Source organism: Ceratotherium simum, chromosome 37, assembly GCF_057802395.1.
Source record: "Ceratotherium simum simum isolate JZ-2026a chromosome 37, ASM5780239v1, whole genome shotgun sequence".
In the NCBI taxonomy this organism is placed as follows: Eukaryota; Metazoa; Chordata; class Mammalia; order Perissodactyla; family Rhinocerotidae; genus Ceratotherium; species Ceratotherium simum.
The window spans coordinates 4,027,640-4,042,429 of NC_141936.1; the positions used below are offsets into that span (position 1 = coordinate 4,027,640).

The window sequence follows — 14,790 nt, forward strand, 5'->3', positions numbered from 1 at the left end:
ACAGGCCGGCAGGTGCTCCTCCCGTCTGGCTCTGCCGGCGTGGTGGCGGGCCCTGGCCAGTCCGAATCCCCTCTGACCTGTCGCTGTCCATGTTGGTGTCCCTGCAGGCCTCCCCACCCCGGCCCTTGTTGGCCATCTCACGGGCTCCCCGGGCGTGCCAGGAGGGCCAGTAGTGGGTCACCTTCCTGAGTTAGCTCTCCTCATGTGAACCGAGCGCATGGCCCACGTGCTTCACCGACCGGGATCTTTCCAGTGTGATCTGGAACCACGGTAACGGGGAATGCACACTCTCTCCACAAACGCTGAGACCCCTGCTTCCCTGCAGTGAGCGTTCACATCCCCTACACCGCCCGGACTCTTGCCCTGCGGGAGGCCGCTGTGCATGCACCGGGCCACCGCCTGCCACTTACAGAACTGAAGCTGGCTTCTCCCTGGTCTGGCTTAGTCAAGAGGTAGTGAGCACTGGGGAAAGAAGACCCCAGTTTCTAAGACTTGGCCCCACCAGGGCTCTCGGGGCCTCCCCAAGAGAGAATTGCCTCTGTAGGACTGGCTGATATCCTATTTTTAAATTACCCAGATAATCCGAGAACTGGGAAGAGAAGGGAAAAATCCACCAACACAGGCCCTTGTTACCAAATGAAAGCCTTCAGCTCCCTAAATCGCCATTACTTCACACGAGCACACTATTCGAGGTTTAACTTAGCATTAGAGGCTCTGACCTGCCCCATCTGTGTTTTTAAAGGCAGTAGTGACACAAGTCACACCAGCAAATATTTTGGAAGCATTGACTCCTCGGAGAATAATCACAAAGCGAAAGTGAAGGCAGACGTGGACGAAAGCACACACTTCATCAAGTACGTCCTGCAGGACCCCGTCTGGCTGCTGATGGCCGACACGGACGACAGCGTCATGATGACGTACCAGATGCCCTCCCGGTACCCACTCCGTCTTTTCCTAGAGACACGTGGAGGGCTGAGGTTGAGGATTCCCCAAGCAGCAAGGCCACCCCATCGGGGGGACTTCCCTCTGAAGCCTTATCTCAGATGGAGCTGAGTACAGCAGATAGAGAAGCAGGGTCCCTCTAGAGGGTTCCCCTGTTCCCTCGGAGCCCAGTGAGTAACCTGCTACAGGCTTCGTGGAAGAGGGGCTCCTAGCCACCCTCCAGGGTGTCGCACTTGACGAGCATTTGTGCCAACATCATCTCTGCTGCTCTGTTGCCCAGTAACCCTGTGGGTAAATGGGGTGTGTGTGTCTTAGACATGTAGAAACCAGGGGTTGAGGTAGGTGACCAGCCCGAGGCCGCTGGCTGCTCTGTAGTGCCCCCAGGTCTGTGTCCCAGCTGTGACTCCACGTGAGGCTGCTCTCAGGGACTGTCAGGGTCCCTGCCCCAGCAGAGCCCCCTGGGTGCGGGAAGCTAGGGAGAGAGAGGGAGGGAGGATTCACCCTGAGGTCAGAACAACTAGGCCTCTGGGCCGGGGAGCTCTAGGGCAGCTTCAGGCCGGCCGTGTTGGCAGGAGGAAGGGAAGGTTATTCTCTGTACCACCTCCACGGTGAGCCTCCCAGATTAACCACCCCGTGCAGAACCACACGTCTGCAGGTACCTGGCTCCCACGTCTAATCTAAAGTAAAACCAAAATCGTGACTCGGATTATCATTTTAATAGAAAAACTACAGATTATTTACTAAGGAGGTTAAGTTACTTTAAATAGGGTAATTTATTTTAAATAGAAAGGAAAATCGCATTAAACAAACTTACATTTTTTTTTTTTTTTGGTGAGGAAGATCGGCTCTGAGCTGACATCTGCCAATCCTCCTCTTTTTGTGCTGAGGAAGACTGGCCCTGGGCTAACATCCGTGCCCATCTTCCTCCACTTTATATGGGATGCCACTACAGCATGGCTTGCCAAGCGGTGCATTGGTGCGTGCCCGGGATCCCAACCGGCGAATCGTGGGCCGCCACAGCGGAGCGCACGGACTTAACCGCTTGCGCCACCAGGCCAGCCCCAAACTTATGTTGTTAATAATGAAAGAGTTGGTAGAAAATGAGTGTATTCTTTAAATAAACAAAACCCCTTAAGATATTCTAAAGCTCACCCATTTCTAAATATTTTGTGAAGAAATTTAGAAACGGTTTTAAAGGAGGACAGAGAGAAGCTGAAGGTGATGCAGAGGTTCCAGCCCCGGTTCACGCAGGGCCAGAAGCAGGAGCTGCAGGAGGTCCACCCGTGGATGCGGGCGGGCGGCCTGCCCGCGGCTGTCGACGTGGCGGTAAGCTCTCGGGACTGGTTTCCTGACATTGCGTGAAAAGGCACTGGGATGGGAGCACTCTGTACTGTCTTTGCAACTGTCCTGTAAGTTAAAACTTCTAAAATTAAAAAGTTCATGAAAAAAAAGAAAGATGCCGTGACACAGTTAGGCCTACTTCGAAGAACTTTCTTCCAATGGCTTTTCAACATTGTTCCCCAAAAGGTCTTCTAAATGTCTGATCTCATTCGAGACCTGAAATTTGAATGTTTTTCTTTCTTTCAATTCTGTTTTCAATTAAAAAAAAAAAACCTCTCCTATCATAAACCCTCAATATCCATGTGGACCATTAAATAACATGGGAATGTCAAGGTCCCCCCCTTCTCCTCTCACCAGGCCGCGCCCGCCTCCAGCTGCCCCATCTGTCTCTGTTCCTTCTGGAGAGTTCCGAAGACCCGTCTGTACCCAGCTGCTCTCTCCTGAACCCCATGCCCTGGAAGCTGCCCTTGTCAAGATCTCAGTGTCCTCCAGCAGCTGATTCTCTGCCTTTTCTGTCCTCGCCTGACAGGACAGTCCTTATTTAGGACGCCCCCTCCCCTCAGAGCTCCTCCCTCCCTCGGCCCAGCCCCGGGCTCTCAGGTTGTCTGCTCCAGCCTCCTGGTCTCCGGGATTGAAGCCTGGTTCCCAGACTCAGGGTTTGCACTGCTTCTCTGTCTGCACCCCCTCCAGAACTATCTCCTCCTTCCTGATGGGAAACCCTATGTGCTAGGATTCCCTAACGTCCCCTTCCAGCCCAGCCCTCTGTCGAACTCCATCTGTCCAAGACCCACCTCCTGATTATCCTCAGAGAGAAGCACTCTCTTCCCACCCCACTCAAAGGCGCCTCCGTTACTCCGCTTGCTCAGGCCATACACTTCAGTGTCACCCTGAACTCGCCTCCTCGCATACCCCATCTGGTTCACTAGCAAATCATGTTGGCTTGACCTTCAAGGTGGATAGAAACCAGCCACTTCCCATCACTTGCAGCATCACCTGCCTGGTCCAAGCCATGGTGCTGCCTCACCAGGATTGTCACAATAGCCTCCTAGCTGCACTCTGTTCCCTGTTGTGCCCTACAGTCAGACCACATCACTCCTCAGCTCAGATCTTCCAACGGTGCCCCATCTCGATCAGAGAAAATTGCTGTAAAGCCATACACATCTGACCCCCCCCTTACATCTTTCATCTCGTCTATTTCTCTTGCCCTCACTCTGTCCTCTTGAGCTACACTGGGCTCTTGGCTGTTCCCTGAACTCGTCAGGCAGGCTCCTGCCTCAGGACCTTTGCACCTGCCCTTCCCTCTGCTTTCCTCTGAGGAAAGAGGAAATCCTCTTTCCTCAGATAGACATGTGGCTCACTCTGGCTTCCTTCAGGTCTTTTTTTTCACATGCTCTGTGTTATCTATTGCTGCATAGCAAATAACCCCAAAACTTAGTGGCTTAAAATAATAAACATTTATTATCTATCTCCCACTGTTTCTTTGGGTTGAGAGTTTAAAAGCAGCTTAGCTAGGTGATTCTCACTCAGGGTCTCTCCTGAGGTTGAAGGCAAGATGTTAGCCGGGGCTTCTGTCATCTGAAGGCTGGTTTGGGGCTGGAGGATCCACTTCCAAGGAGGCTCCCTCACACACTTGTCCAGTTGGTGCTGGCTATTGGTAGGAGGCCTCAGCTCCTCGCCACGTGGACCTCTCCATAGGGCTGCATGGGTGTCCTCGTGACGTGGCAGCTGGCTTCCCCAGAGAGAACACGAGGAAGCCGCAGCGCCTTTTATGACCCAGTCTCAGAAGTCACACATGTCACTTCCATCACATCCTCTGTTATAGGCAAGTCCCTGAGTCCAGCCCATGCCTAAGGGGAGGAGTGTCAAAGAATTTGTGGACATACTTTAAAAACACCACCTTCTCTGTGGCCTTTTCTGAATATCCAGTGTAAAATTACAGACGTCCTCCACATGCCTGGTTCCACGTCAACCTAGCACTTCCCACCTTTTAATACAATGTGGAGCACTTCCCATTTCATTTATTGTCCCTCTCCCCTACTAGGATGTCACCTCCACTGGGGCGGGATTTTCGTCTTTGTTCACTGCTGACTCCCAATGCTTAGAACGTGCCTGGAACACGACAGGTGCTACACAGATAGTTGGGGAATTAGCAAATGGGACGGTCCATTGTCGATGTCTCATTTTACAGATTAGAAGACCAAGGTTAGAAACAGTGGGTAACTTAACTCCAGGTCCCACAGGCAGAAGGAGGAGGACAAGAATGGAGCCTGAGCCTGCTGGTTTACACTGCCCCCCACCCCATGCAAAGCTGCCTTTCAGATAAGGGCCCCGACTCTCCGCTGGCCTTGGGGAGCTGGGAGTAGGGGCCCCTTGGGAACAGCTCTGGGCTCCTTCGAGGGCAGGCGGGGTTCCACGGCCCAGCGGCACCTCAGAGGCTGCCTGTCCTCCTGGCTCTCCTCCGGCAGCCTCACGGCTAACCGCTGGTCACCTGCACCTCACTCAGGGTAACATACTTTTTTGTAATGAAGATCTCATTTTTGTTACTGATTTTACATTTTTCCTTAAGGAATGTGTTTACTGTGAAAACGAGGGAAAAGGTACCATTTGTGTACCATATGAAGAAGATATCCCTACCCTGGGACACAGTGAAGTGACAGACACCAAAAAGGAGGAAAATGGACCCCACTGAGTCAGAGAAACGAAGAGCAGTGGTAACCGCACTCCCAGCCCCGACCACCAGCGATCTACATTAGATGGTGCTCGGAAGAGATGAAAGAGCTTCACGTTTGTTTCTAATGAAATGGACAGATATACTTATGTTGCTTTTTTTTGTTTTAGGAAAAAAAACATAGTTTTCTGAAGGGGTGATTTAAAACTGTGGAGGGTGGGAAGGGTTTGGGAAGAAACACATTTTTATATTTAAAATATAAATATGGAATTTTGGGGGACAGGGGAAGAGATTTTCGTTGTTATTTGACTTGAGAAAGACTGAATCCCTGATTGTAAGTGTCGGGGAAGAGCCTGAGAGCTCTCAGAAGTCCTGGGACCGCAGTGAGGCCTCTGTCCAGTGCACCCGTGTCCACTGGCCTCCTGTGGGTTGTCCGAGGCATCATACCTGGCTATAACCAACAGCTAGGATGCCACCCGCAACTCTGAGCTGAGGGCACCAGCCTTCCAGAGCTTTCCCAGGGTGGGTTTGGATCAGAACAAATTCTGTCCTCTCTCGGGGGCTGCTTTTTATCTAAAGTATTATTTAGTCAAACTAGATGTTTTTAAAAGATAACAAGTGGAGATCACAGCCTCTCCTAATTTTCTTTCTAAATGTTTCACATGAAACGGTGTGAAGCGTAGTTTGGCTTCAGGTGCTGTAGTGGCAAGCATTTCAATCTGACGTAGCTTTCATTTGGGGTGAACAAAGTTGAACTGCTCTTTGGACTAATGTAGCCTAGTGGTTTGTGTGACCAGCTCCGTCAGATTAATACACACCCAGACCCTTCTGTATATTTCTACGTCATTTTCAGACCATGACCAATATGTAGATAAAATATGCTGTCAGTCACCTCTTCACCGTGACTTCCCTCTGCAAACCAGGCCTCGATCGCCACATTTGGGACCCATGTGTGTTTGTTCTTTGGTTGGAGCCTTGCAGGCATCAGCTGTGGCCCAGCCAAGCCAGCGCCCTCTCCTGTCAGAGAGCAGCTGCTGACGCTGTGAGCGGGCGGTGACTGCGTGCATCAGTGTTTTCCTGGGTGCTGTGAGCTCGCCTCTCCACCGCACCCTGGGCTGGGATGTTGGCCCTCAGTCTTTCCATGAGCTTGACCTCGTGTGGTGCAGCTTCCGGTCGCTGCAGTGATGTCCACTAGCGCCACCAGCACTTTCAGGTCATTGGGACACTTGGGGAAGAGTGAGGGCAGTCTGCCCAACTTGTACAAAACCTCACGTTGCATCATTATCCCATAGATTATTTGGAAAATTTTTATATTGGTCCCTGGAGTGAATGAGAAGTTACCACTGATGAAACCATTGACGTAAAATTGGATTGAGTCTGTAGAAACTGAAAAGGAAGCAGGGTTCTCTTGTTCTCTGCTGGAGAAGCGGCTACTAGAGCAAGTGACATCCTGTAATCCAGTTGGTTTTCATAGTAAAACCGTCTTATGCCTGACTATTAATTCTATTTTTTATAAACTCAAACACAAGAACACTGTTTAATTTTTTTTTTTTAATTCACAAAGTATCATCACCTTCAGATGCCCCAAAAGAGGTAGTGGTCTGTGTATTTGTGTGGAAATCAGATGCTGCAAACTGCTTCCTGCCTCTGAAGTCAGATCATTAAGGGATTGGACACTAGTCAAGGTCACATGTATGTTACCTAAACACAAAACTGCCAAAACATTCTCTACTGTTCTGGATGTTTACCATCAGCATTATTTTATTATTTAATGTGTACTCATTGATTGTTAACTGCATCGCTTCAACACGCGCTGAGAAGCTGACACTAGGAGCATTTTGTGAAATTGTTTACACGGTGCCACGCATCGAATCGTATGTTTCTTTAGTCTGTGTGCTTACACGGGTGTTATAAAAACTTTTTCTCAATTTTAAACTGAGCCTTCTTTTTAATACATTCCTAAGAAGAGATGTAAATAAGCTCTCAGTCTGTGCGATGACCTGTTAACCTTGCGGGACAAATGGTCTGTTCACGCGCGAACCAGACCTTCTCCACCCAGTGCAATATGTATGTCTGACAGCTTGTGTCTTTTTATGACTTTTTTGCCTTTTAGAAAACTGGTAAATAAAGCAAGTATATTTTTATTTTTAATTGTATGTATTTTCAATGTAGCACAGAGCAAAAACAATAAGAGATCAAAGATTACCAAAGGATTTTTTTTAAAAACTCTACAAATTCTGCGTTAGAGCTGCTGCTCTCTCAAAGGCCTCCCTGCCTCTCTTGCCCTGCACAGCATGCTGCTCGCTGGTCCTTGCCTGTCTGTTTTAAAGACGCTTCTCTCTTGCACACACCCTCAACGTGCTCCTCACTCCTTGGCCAGCAGCCACTGGTTGAACTTTCTATGCTGTACATCTAATCCTATAATCCAGTCCTCCCACAGTCTTTTCACTTGCAGACAGAGGGGTGGAGCTGCTTGGCTCAGCCCCTGACGTGACCCCAGGAACCTACTCTTCCCATTTTCCCTGCTCTGGGTTGTCTGTCCCTTCTGCCTATATGCTGGCCACGGGCCTGAAGGCAGAGAGGTCTGAAGGACACCGGCCTGAAAGGCCTCGTGTCCCTGTTGGAGGCAACACAGGCAGCCATCACAATCTCCTCACACCCTACCTGCCGAGTCCTTCCTTCCACAATGATGAAGCCCTGCGGGGCCTGGTCAAAACAGTAAGGCCTGCTCCCCACTTCCTCCCCCTTTTCACACCAGGACTGTGGGAGTTAGAGCAGGGAGATGAATGGATCCCGGACCCAGTGCCCAGCCTCCTAGTAGCTCCCTGAGCAGGAGGGAGGGCTCTACTCTCTGCCTCCTGGCCTGGCCACGTAAATCCAAGTGGTGATGGAGGTGGGAGGGACAAAAGGCAAAGTCCTCCCAGTGAGCACAGAGGCCTCTACAAACTGGCCCTAAATGCCAGATGTGGCTGTTTCACTGAACTTCTGAGTGCCTTTGGGCACTCCTAATTGCATTTTTATTTACCATATAACCCCAAGTGCACCCCCCCCCCCTTTATTTCCAAACCAAAAGGACTTTTTCTGAGCCTCCTGGGCTGATTGCCCACAAGAGGCCTGGACATCTACAGGCTGGCCACTGCCTTTGTTCCCTGGAGATTTATGGCCTGCCACTTCTGCCACTAACTGGTCCCCCTGTGGCCACCAGAGCCCTGCCCAGCCTCTGCTGGCCTCTGTTCCTGGATCTGAGAGGATCAAAGGGCTCAAATGCTCAGGAAGTCTGTGCTCAGGCAACTTTTGAAGGTGGGATCCGTTCAAGGGACAAATGGCAGGAAGCTGGTCTGCTAGGGTAGGTACGAAGGAGGAAGAGAGGGTCTGGTGGCCCTGAGATAAAGTAGCCAGGCTTCTGGGAGGAAAAGGCCAAGCCAGCCAGCCAATGTTCCCACTAAGGGAAATTGAGGCTGACTTCAAAGATGGGACCTTGGGCAGCCTCCAGTCCAACCAAGAAGGATTCTACTGATTCATATACCCTGCTCTATCCTTATGCTTTTTTCCCCAAGGATAATTGGTCACACTGAGGCATATCCTAGCATTTAATTTCTCTTTCTTTCAACTGTAGACAGCATTCCTCAATTCTCCCACCCCATGTAAGACAAGGCTTTTGAGGTCCCTAGCCCTCCCTTTAGCCTCCTCCCTTCTGACAATGTCACTGTCCTTTTGTTTTTACAAAATCAACTTTATATCATGTCCTGTGACCATAATTAAGCCTTCCTTGCCTTCTCTATAGATTGATTCTAAGTGTTGAAACCTTCTGAACCGTGTTACATTGTTGTGACTATGAAAGAATTGGCTACAGAGCCAAGTAATGAGCTAAGATTACATTTCTCTTCTTGGACAGCTTTTTGTTTTTCCTGGAGTTCCTAGTTGCCTTTCATTTTTTGCTTGCACCATTTGCCTTTATCATGTCCTCCTCTGCTCCCCACACTCAGTACCCCATCCTGTCAAGTCTTCTATTAATCTTTTTCCAGAGGCCTCCCCCAAGGCTTTGATCATTCTGTTCTAATATGAACTGCTTTTCATGGAGAGCATTCTAAATTACCTGTTTGGCTTTGTTCAAACGATATAATGGATAATGGGAGGAGTAAGAATCAGAGTACAAGAAATATCACTGAGTGTATTTTTCCATATCGCAGTTTCTCAAAGTAATGGAAGCTTAATTGTAGTTACTTGGGGGGGGGGTCTCCTTCCCCGGGGTGATAAATGTACAAATGGTGGAAAAGAGTAGAGTTACAGGCCAGCTCTGGGCTCTCTTGGGGTCCACCACTCAAGCCCCTGCCCCCAACCCTGTCAGCCTCATGGCTAGGAGTAGAGAGGGACGGGCTGTTGGGTCACTGAACAGCCAGGGAAGGGCGGGAGGAACAGAGCTGAGCTTGCCGGCTTGTGGGGGAGACTGAGGACAACAGGGGGTGATTGAAGTAATACCTGGACGAGCAAGGCGGGGCTGAGGAGGTCTCAGGGGCCTGCTCACGGAGAGGCAACCAAGAGGCAGCACGGGGTCAGGTGAAAATCAGCAGAAGGGGCTCCCTGCTAGTTATAGAGTCAGTGAGGTAACTTTGGGAACCCTCAAACCTCTCAACCAACTTGCCCTGCCTGTGGCGGTCCCTCTGGTGGGGAGCCCAAGGTGAAATAGCCACCTGGAGGGGGTGGGTGGCTGATGGGGGAGGGGGTGTTGGGGGGTGCAGAGGGTGCTGGGTATTCTGTCGCCCCACCACACTGCAGTCCCTGGATGTTCCCTTCCCCTGCTGCCTTCCAGCCAGGCTTGGGACACCCTCTCACCTTTCCTATTGCTTCTGTAGGGCGGGGCTCTGTGCTGGGAGTAGATTGGGGGTCCTAGGTCAGACTGTACCCTTGACCAGGGATGCTCACAGCCTGGAGGGGCGCAGACCAGACCCTGACAATCCCAATCCTGAGTAGTGGGGGACTGGGTAAGGGTGCAGTGCTGCTGCAGGGTGGGTGTGCTCCCACCAGGCAGATGGATAGGGAAGCTGAGAGCTGAACAGTGAGGAAATAGCCACTGAAGGTGGGTGGGAGCCTGCTCCAGGAGGAAGGCTCCCCGCGCCCAAAGCCCTGACGGCCAGAAGGCTTCTTGGCATTCCAGCTCTGCCTGGCGGCGGCGTGGACCTAGGCCCGCGGAGCAGGGCCCAGGCCGGGGTCCCCAGGGCGCTGCCCAAGGGTGCCGCCCCATCGCCCACGCAGCCCGCAGTCGGGAGGCCACGCCGGCAGCTGGGCGGCCCGGTGGAGGTGGCAGTCGTCTGGCCGACACAGGCGCGCCCGCCGCCCGCCCGCCGGACAAAGCGGCCGAGACAAAGGCACGGCCAACACCTGTCGCTCCTGGGGCGGCCGCCGCTTTTCTCCGCCGAAGCGGCTGCAGCTGCCAACTGTCACGGGCATCAAGTTACGGGGACCAGACGGCGGCCTCCGCGAGCATGGCGGGGGGAGGGAGCCGAGGGGGGACGGGGTGGCGACGGGGACTGGCGGGGCCGGGGCCGGGGTGAACGAACAGGGAGGGGACCAGGGAAGGGCGGTGGGGTGGGGGGAGCCAGAGGAGGGCGGGCGGGGGGCTGGTTGAGGGGGAAAGGGAGGTCAAAGGGGGGCCGGGGGAGCCAAGGAGATTAGGGGGAGATGGGGGCCTCTGGGCGGCCGGCGATGATGACCAGGAAAGAACGGGCAGCTGGGGTTGGGGGGAGCAGGGAAGAAGGGGCATCTGGGGGGTGCGGACCAGGGAAGGACGGGCGGGAGTGGGGGAATGACCAGAGTAGAGCCCGGAGGAGGAGCGCGACCCGCGGACCCGTCCCACTGGGATCCCCACGCGGGCGCGGGGCGGCGTCCAGGGTCCGGCGTCGGGACCCACAAGTCCACAAGAAACGCACGGGGGCCACAGGCCCGCTCCAACCCCCGAGGCCCCATGGGCCCCACCTTCCCGGGGCTCCGCAGCCAGCCCAGCCCAGACGCATACCCGCCTTCAGGTCCGGAGACCGCGGCCTTAACGGTGGCTCTGCCCCCAGGACCCAGCACCCGGGCACCGGCGCAGGAGCGCTCTACCGAGAGGCACCTTCGATGAACGAAGTCGAGTGAGAATGCACGAATGAACACATGGGTGAGCTCCTGCTCACCTGGGGGCCTTGCTCAGGGTAGGGAGGGAGACTGAGCACCCAGGGCCGCAGCTCCCGGGTCACCGCCCGCCCGGGTGCCCCTCCTGCGGGGGTCGCGCGGAGGCCGGGCTGGGGGCCCCGCCCGCCGACCACGCCCCGCCAGCTGCCGGCCGACCCCGGCGGCGGGCCGGACAAAGCGCGCGGCTCCCATTGCCCGCGGCGCGCCTGGCGGCCTGCCGCTCCCGGCCCGCGCGGCCAATCGGCGCATTGAGATGCAAATGAGCCGCTATAAAAGGGGCGGGCCGCCGCGGGCGGAAGACGCCGGGAGCCGGGGCGGCGGGGCGGCGCTGCGAGGGGCGCGGGCGCTCAGCGCGCTCGCCGCGGACCGGGCGCTGAGGCCATGGCTCCGCCTCTGGCGCCCGGGCGGGATCGTGCGGGCCGGGAGGAGGAGAACGGCTGGGAGGCGCGAGGGGACCGCAAGGTGCGGGCCGGGGCCGCGGGCGGGCGGGCGGGCGGGCGGGGACCGCGCGGCCCGGGGCTCAGTCGCCGGCTGCCCGCAGGCCCGGAAGCCCCTGGTGGAGAAGAAGCGGCGCGCACGGATCAACGAGAGCCTGCAGGAGCTGCGGCTGCTGCTGGCGGGCGCCGAGGTGAGGCGGGCGGGAGCGCGCCCGGGGGCTGCGGGCGGGCGCGGCGTCGCGGCCCGGCCCGGCCTCACCGCCCCTCCCCACCCGGCGCGCCCGCCGGCGCAGGTGCAGGCCAAGCTGGAGAACGCCGAGGTGCTGGAGCTGACGGTGCGGCGCGTGCAGGGCGCGCTGCGGGGCCGGGCGCGCGGTGAGTGGCGGGGGGCACGCGGGCGGGGGCTGCGGGCGCTGGCCCCCCGGGCGCGGGGCCCCTTTGCCCAGCCCGTCCCTGCCCGGACCGAGGACTTCCCCGCCCAGCGCTCCTGTGCTGTCGGCGGCGAGGGCTTCCCCCGGCGCAGGGTGCACGCCCGCGTCTCCTGGGTGAGCCCTGTCCTCGCAGGCCGGGCGGGCCGGCCACCGCAGTCGCCCCTCACCGGGCTGGCTCGGCTCTCTCCCTCCCACCCCCCGGCGCAGAGCGCGACCAGCTGCAGGCGGAAGCGAGCGAGCGCTTCGCCGCCGGCTACATCCAGTGCATGCACGAGGTGCACACGTTCGTGTCCACATGTCAGGCCATCGACGCCACCGTGGCCGCCGAGCTCCTGAACCACCTACTTGAGTCCATGCCGCTGCGCGAGGGCAGCAGCTTCCGGGATCTGCTGGGGGACGCCCTGGCCGGGCCGCCCGGAGCCCCTGGGCGGAGCGGCTGGCCCACGGGAGGGGCTCTGGGGTCGCCGCTGCCCAGCCCTCCGGGCCCCGGGGACGACCTGTGCTCCGATCTGGAGGAGGCCCCTGAGGCTGAACTGAGTCGGGCGCCTGTTGAGGGGCCGGACTCGGTGCTCCCGGCCCTGGGCAGCCTGACTGCTGCCCGCATATCCCAGAGCATCTGGAGGCCGTGGTGACCAGCCTGCGGGGGTGGGCCCAGCCTTCTCACTCTCTACTCCCTCCTCCCTGGGGTCCTGATGTGATGGGACAGGGTCCTCGATGTCTCCCAGGTCTGCCTGCCCCCCTCCTCCAGCCTACGGCTTACAGGGCAGTCTGGGAGGACCAGCCCTGTCAGGCCCCTAGGCCCGTTTCTTGAGGAAGTAACTTTGTGGCCCCACAGTCCCGGGTTGGGTGGAGGGAGAGAGCCACAGGCAGGAGGAAAAATCTTGCAGAGCTACCAGGGCTCTCCGAGTTCACCTGTCCCAGCCACTGTCCCAGGCACAGTGGGTCTGGGGGCAGAGGTGACCAGAGTGGTGCTGAGCCTCTCCTCAGTGCTGGGCACTAGCGTCCAGGCAGAGGGAGACCTCAGGCCCTGGCAGCCCTGGCCTGAGCAGAAGCTTGAACTTGCCACTTCATCCAGGACACAGCGGGGAGGCAGGTGCCCACAGCTGCCGAGGAGCAGGAAGCCTGTCTGTAAGGCTCTCTGTATGTCTTACATTTAGCACACTTGAGTTTGTGTATTAGGTTGCCAACAAATGTTCCAATTCTATTAAATAAAGGATTTTGGAGAGTTAGTTACCCTTCTGAAGTATTACAGAATGATGTGGTGTCATTGATGTATGAAATGTGTAAATACTAAAGCACTTTTTCCTGTATCTCATGCTGGTGAAGGTTGTTAAAACCTCTCACCCTTTGTCAGCAAAGTGAGTGATGTAATGGCGGTGGAGACGGGACACCCCTTGGCACATCTCACGGTGGACAGTGCTCCCGCCTCCCCATTGCCAGGCAGCTCCAGATGGGTTTCCCCAGCAGGTCCTCAGGCCTGGCCTGCTCTCCCTGGGAGTTGTGTGCATCCTGGAGATGGATACCATTGGCACAGGGTTTGTCTTCCGAGTAACTAAGCCATACGGAAACAGCCTGTCCCTGGTTCATGAGCTTCCAGAAATAAAACTGATGCCTAATTGCTAGCCATGTGGTTTTGAAGTTTCTTTCAAAGACCTGTTTTAGGATCCATGAGCATGATACAGAAGTTGGTCCATTTGTTAGATTGTCACTTTTCTTAACGGAAGAGGGAGCTTCTCTGAGTGCCAGTGACTTCAAGGAGACCCACCCAGTTCATGGCTTAAATTGAAAGTGCCATGGCTCCAGGCAGCTCGGACTGGAGGTCAGACTGGGCCCAGGAGGTCAGAGACCTTGGAAGGAGGGTGATGGGATGGGCAGCTGGGGTGTAGGGAGACTGCCCTCTTGGGCTGGGTCAGGACCTGCAGAAAGCAGGTGTCAGCTGACAGCAGTCACTGCCACAGATAGCTCCGTGCCCCCATCTCGGGCTCCAGGACCCCAAAGCAGCGTGTTATGTTCTCACTTTGGGTTGGCAGTGCTGGGGCCGGGGCTGAGGTGTGACAACTAAGGATTGACACCTGGGTCTCCTCTCTGGCTGTGTGCCTTTGCTTCAAGAACCACTTTCCCCACAGCCCTTTTACAAAAGCCCCCCAGCACATCCTGGCCACCAGGGGCGTTTCACACTGGCGCCCCTGTGACTCAGTCTTAGACGTCAGCCACCAGGCTATAACCAGATGCAGCTTAGTTTTAGCGAGTGGGGATGAGTGGTTGGGGGCGCGGGGAGGCAGGTCCATACAGAGGGCTCAAGAGGGATGGGATTATTAATAATCCCATTCCTGGGATTATTTTAATTGCCTTAGACAGACTGATGTAGGATATGTCCAGAGGGACACAGAGTGCAGATCCATCTGTGAGACCTCTGTCCCCTGTGGATCCCAAAGGCCACTGTGATGAGCTGTTGATGCCATTTGCATCAAGCCAGGGACTGTTTTAAAGGAACAATTCTTTCCTCTCATACCCACACTTGTCACATCTTCCCAGAGGCCCTGGAAGGGAGCCCAGGGAGCCCAAGACTCGGGATGCAAGGTAGAGGAGGCTGACCTGAGGGGAAAGGTGTCGCTGGGACCAGGACCCTCCCAAGGTCAGAAGCCTCTAACCAGAACTCTGGCCCTGTGCCCCGACTCACCTACAAGTCAGCTTCTCCGTAACCCCTCAAGAGCAGCCTCTTAGAAATGTAAACGGCTCCCAGAGCAGCGGCCACTACCAGCCTCCTATCAGCCTCCGCAGGGTGAGAGCTGCTCTTGGCCTC

General features: G+C 55.6%; 2 protein-coding genes across 3 annotated transcripts in view; both read left to right on the forward strand.

The window, feature by feature from the left end:
• PER2 (period circadian regulator 2) overlaps positions 1-5,160 on the forward strand; it is a 41,481-nt gene extending 36,321 nt beyond the window's left edge. Inside the window, exons 21-23 of the mRNA XM_087424615.1 lie at positions 743-935; positions 2,118-2,268; positions 4,850-5,160. Of these exons, the coding sequence (XP_087280741.1) occupies positions 743-935; positions 2,118-2,268; positions 4,850-4,972 (467 nt within the window). The 3' untranslated portion in view covers positions 4,973-5,160. The remainder of the gene's footprint in view (positions 1-742; positions 936-2,117; positions 2,269-4,849) is intronic.
• A 6,270-nt stretch (positions 5,161-11,430) lies between these two features.
• On the forward strand, positions 11,431-13,233 carry HES6 (hes family bHLH transcription factor 6). Of its 2 annotated transcripts, none has more exons than XM_087424616.1 (4): positions 11,431-11,581; positions 11,661-11,747; positions 11,850-11,931; positions 12,195-13,233. In XM_087424616.1, exons 1-4 carry the CDS (start codon positions 11,501-11,503, stop codon positions 12,617-12,619), a joined length of 675 nt encoding a protein of 224 aa, XP_087280742.1. In that variant the 5' UTR covers positions 11,431-11,500; the 3' UTR covers positions 12,620-13,233. The 2 variants fall into 2 exon arrangements, with proteins under 2 accessions (XP_087280742.1, XP_087280743.1); XM_087424617.1 differs by having other exon boundaries at positions 11,850-11,891; positions 12,195-12,475.
• The last annotated feature ends 1,557 nt before the right edge of the window (positions 13,234-14,790 follow it).

Bases quoted from the DNA above. Each gene is read 5' to 3' on its own strand.
- HES6 (XM_087424616.1), top strand. From the start codon at position 11,501: ATGGCTCCGCCTCTGGCGCCCGGGCGGGATCGTGCGGGCCGGGAGGAG. The intron at 11,748-11,849 runs GTGAGGCGGGCG...CCGCCGGCGCAG, and splicing joins TGCTGCTGGCGGGCGCCGAG to GTGCAGGCCAAGCTGGAGAA. The intron at 11,932-12,194 runs GTGAGTGGCGGG...CCCCCGGCGCAG, and splicing joins GCTGCGGGGCCGGGCGCGCG to AGCGCGACCAGCTGCAGGCG.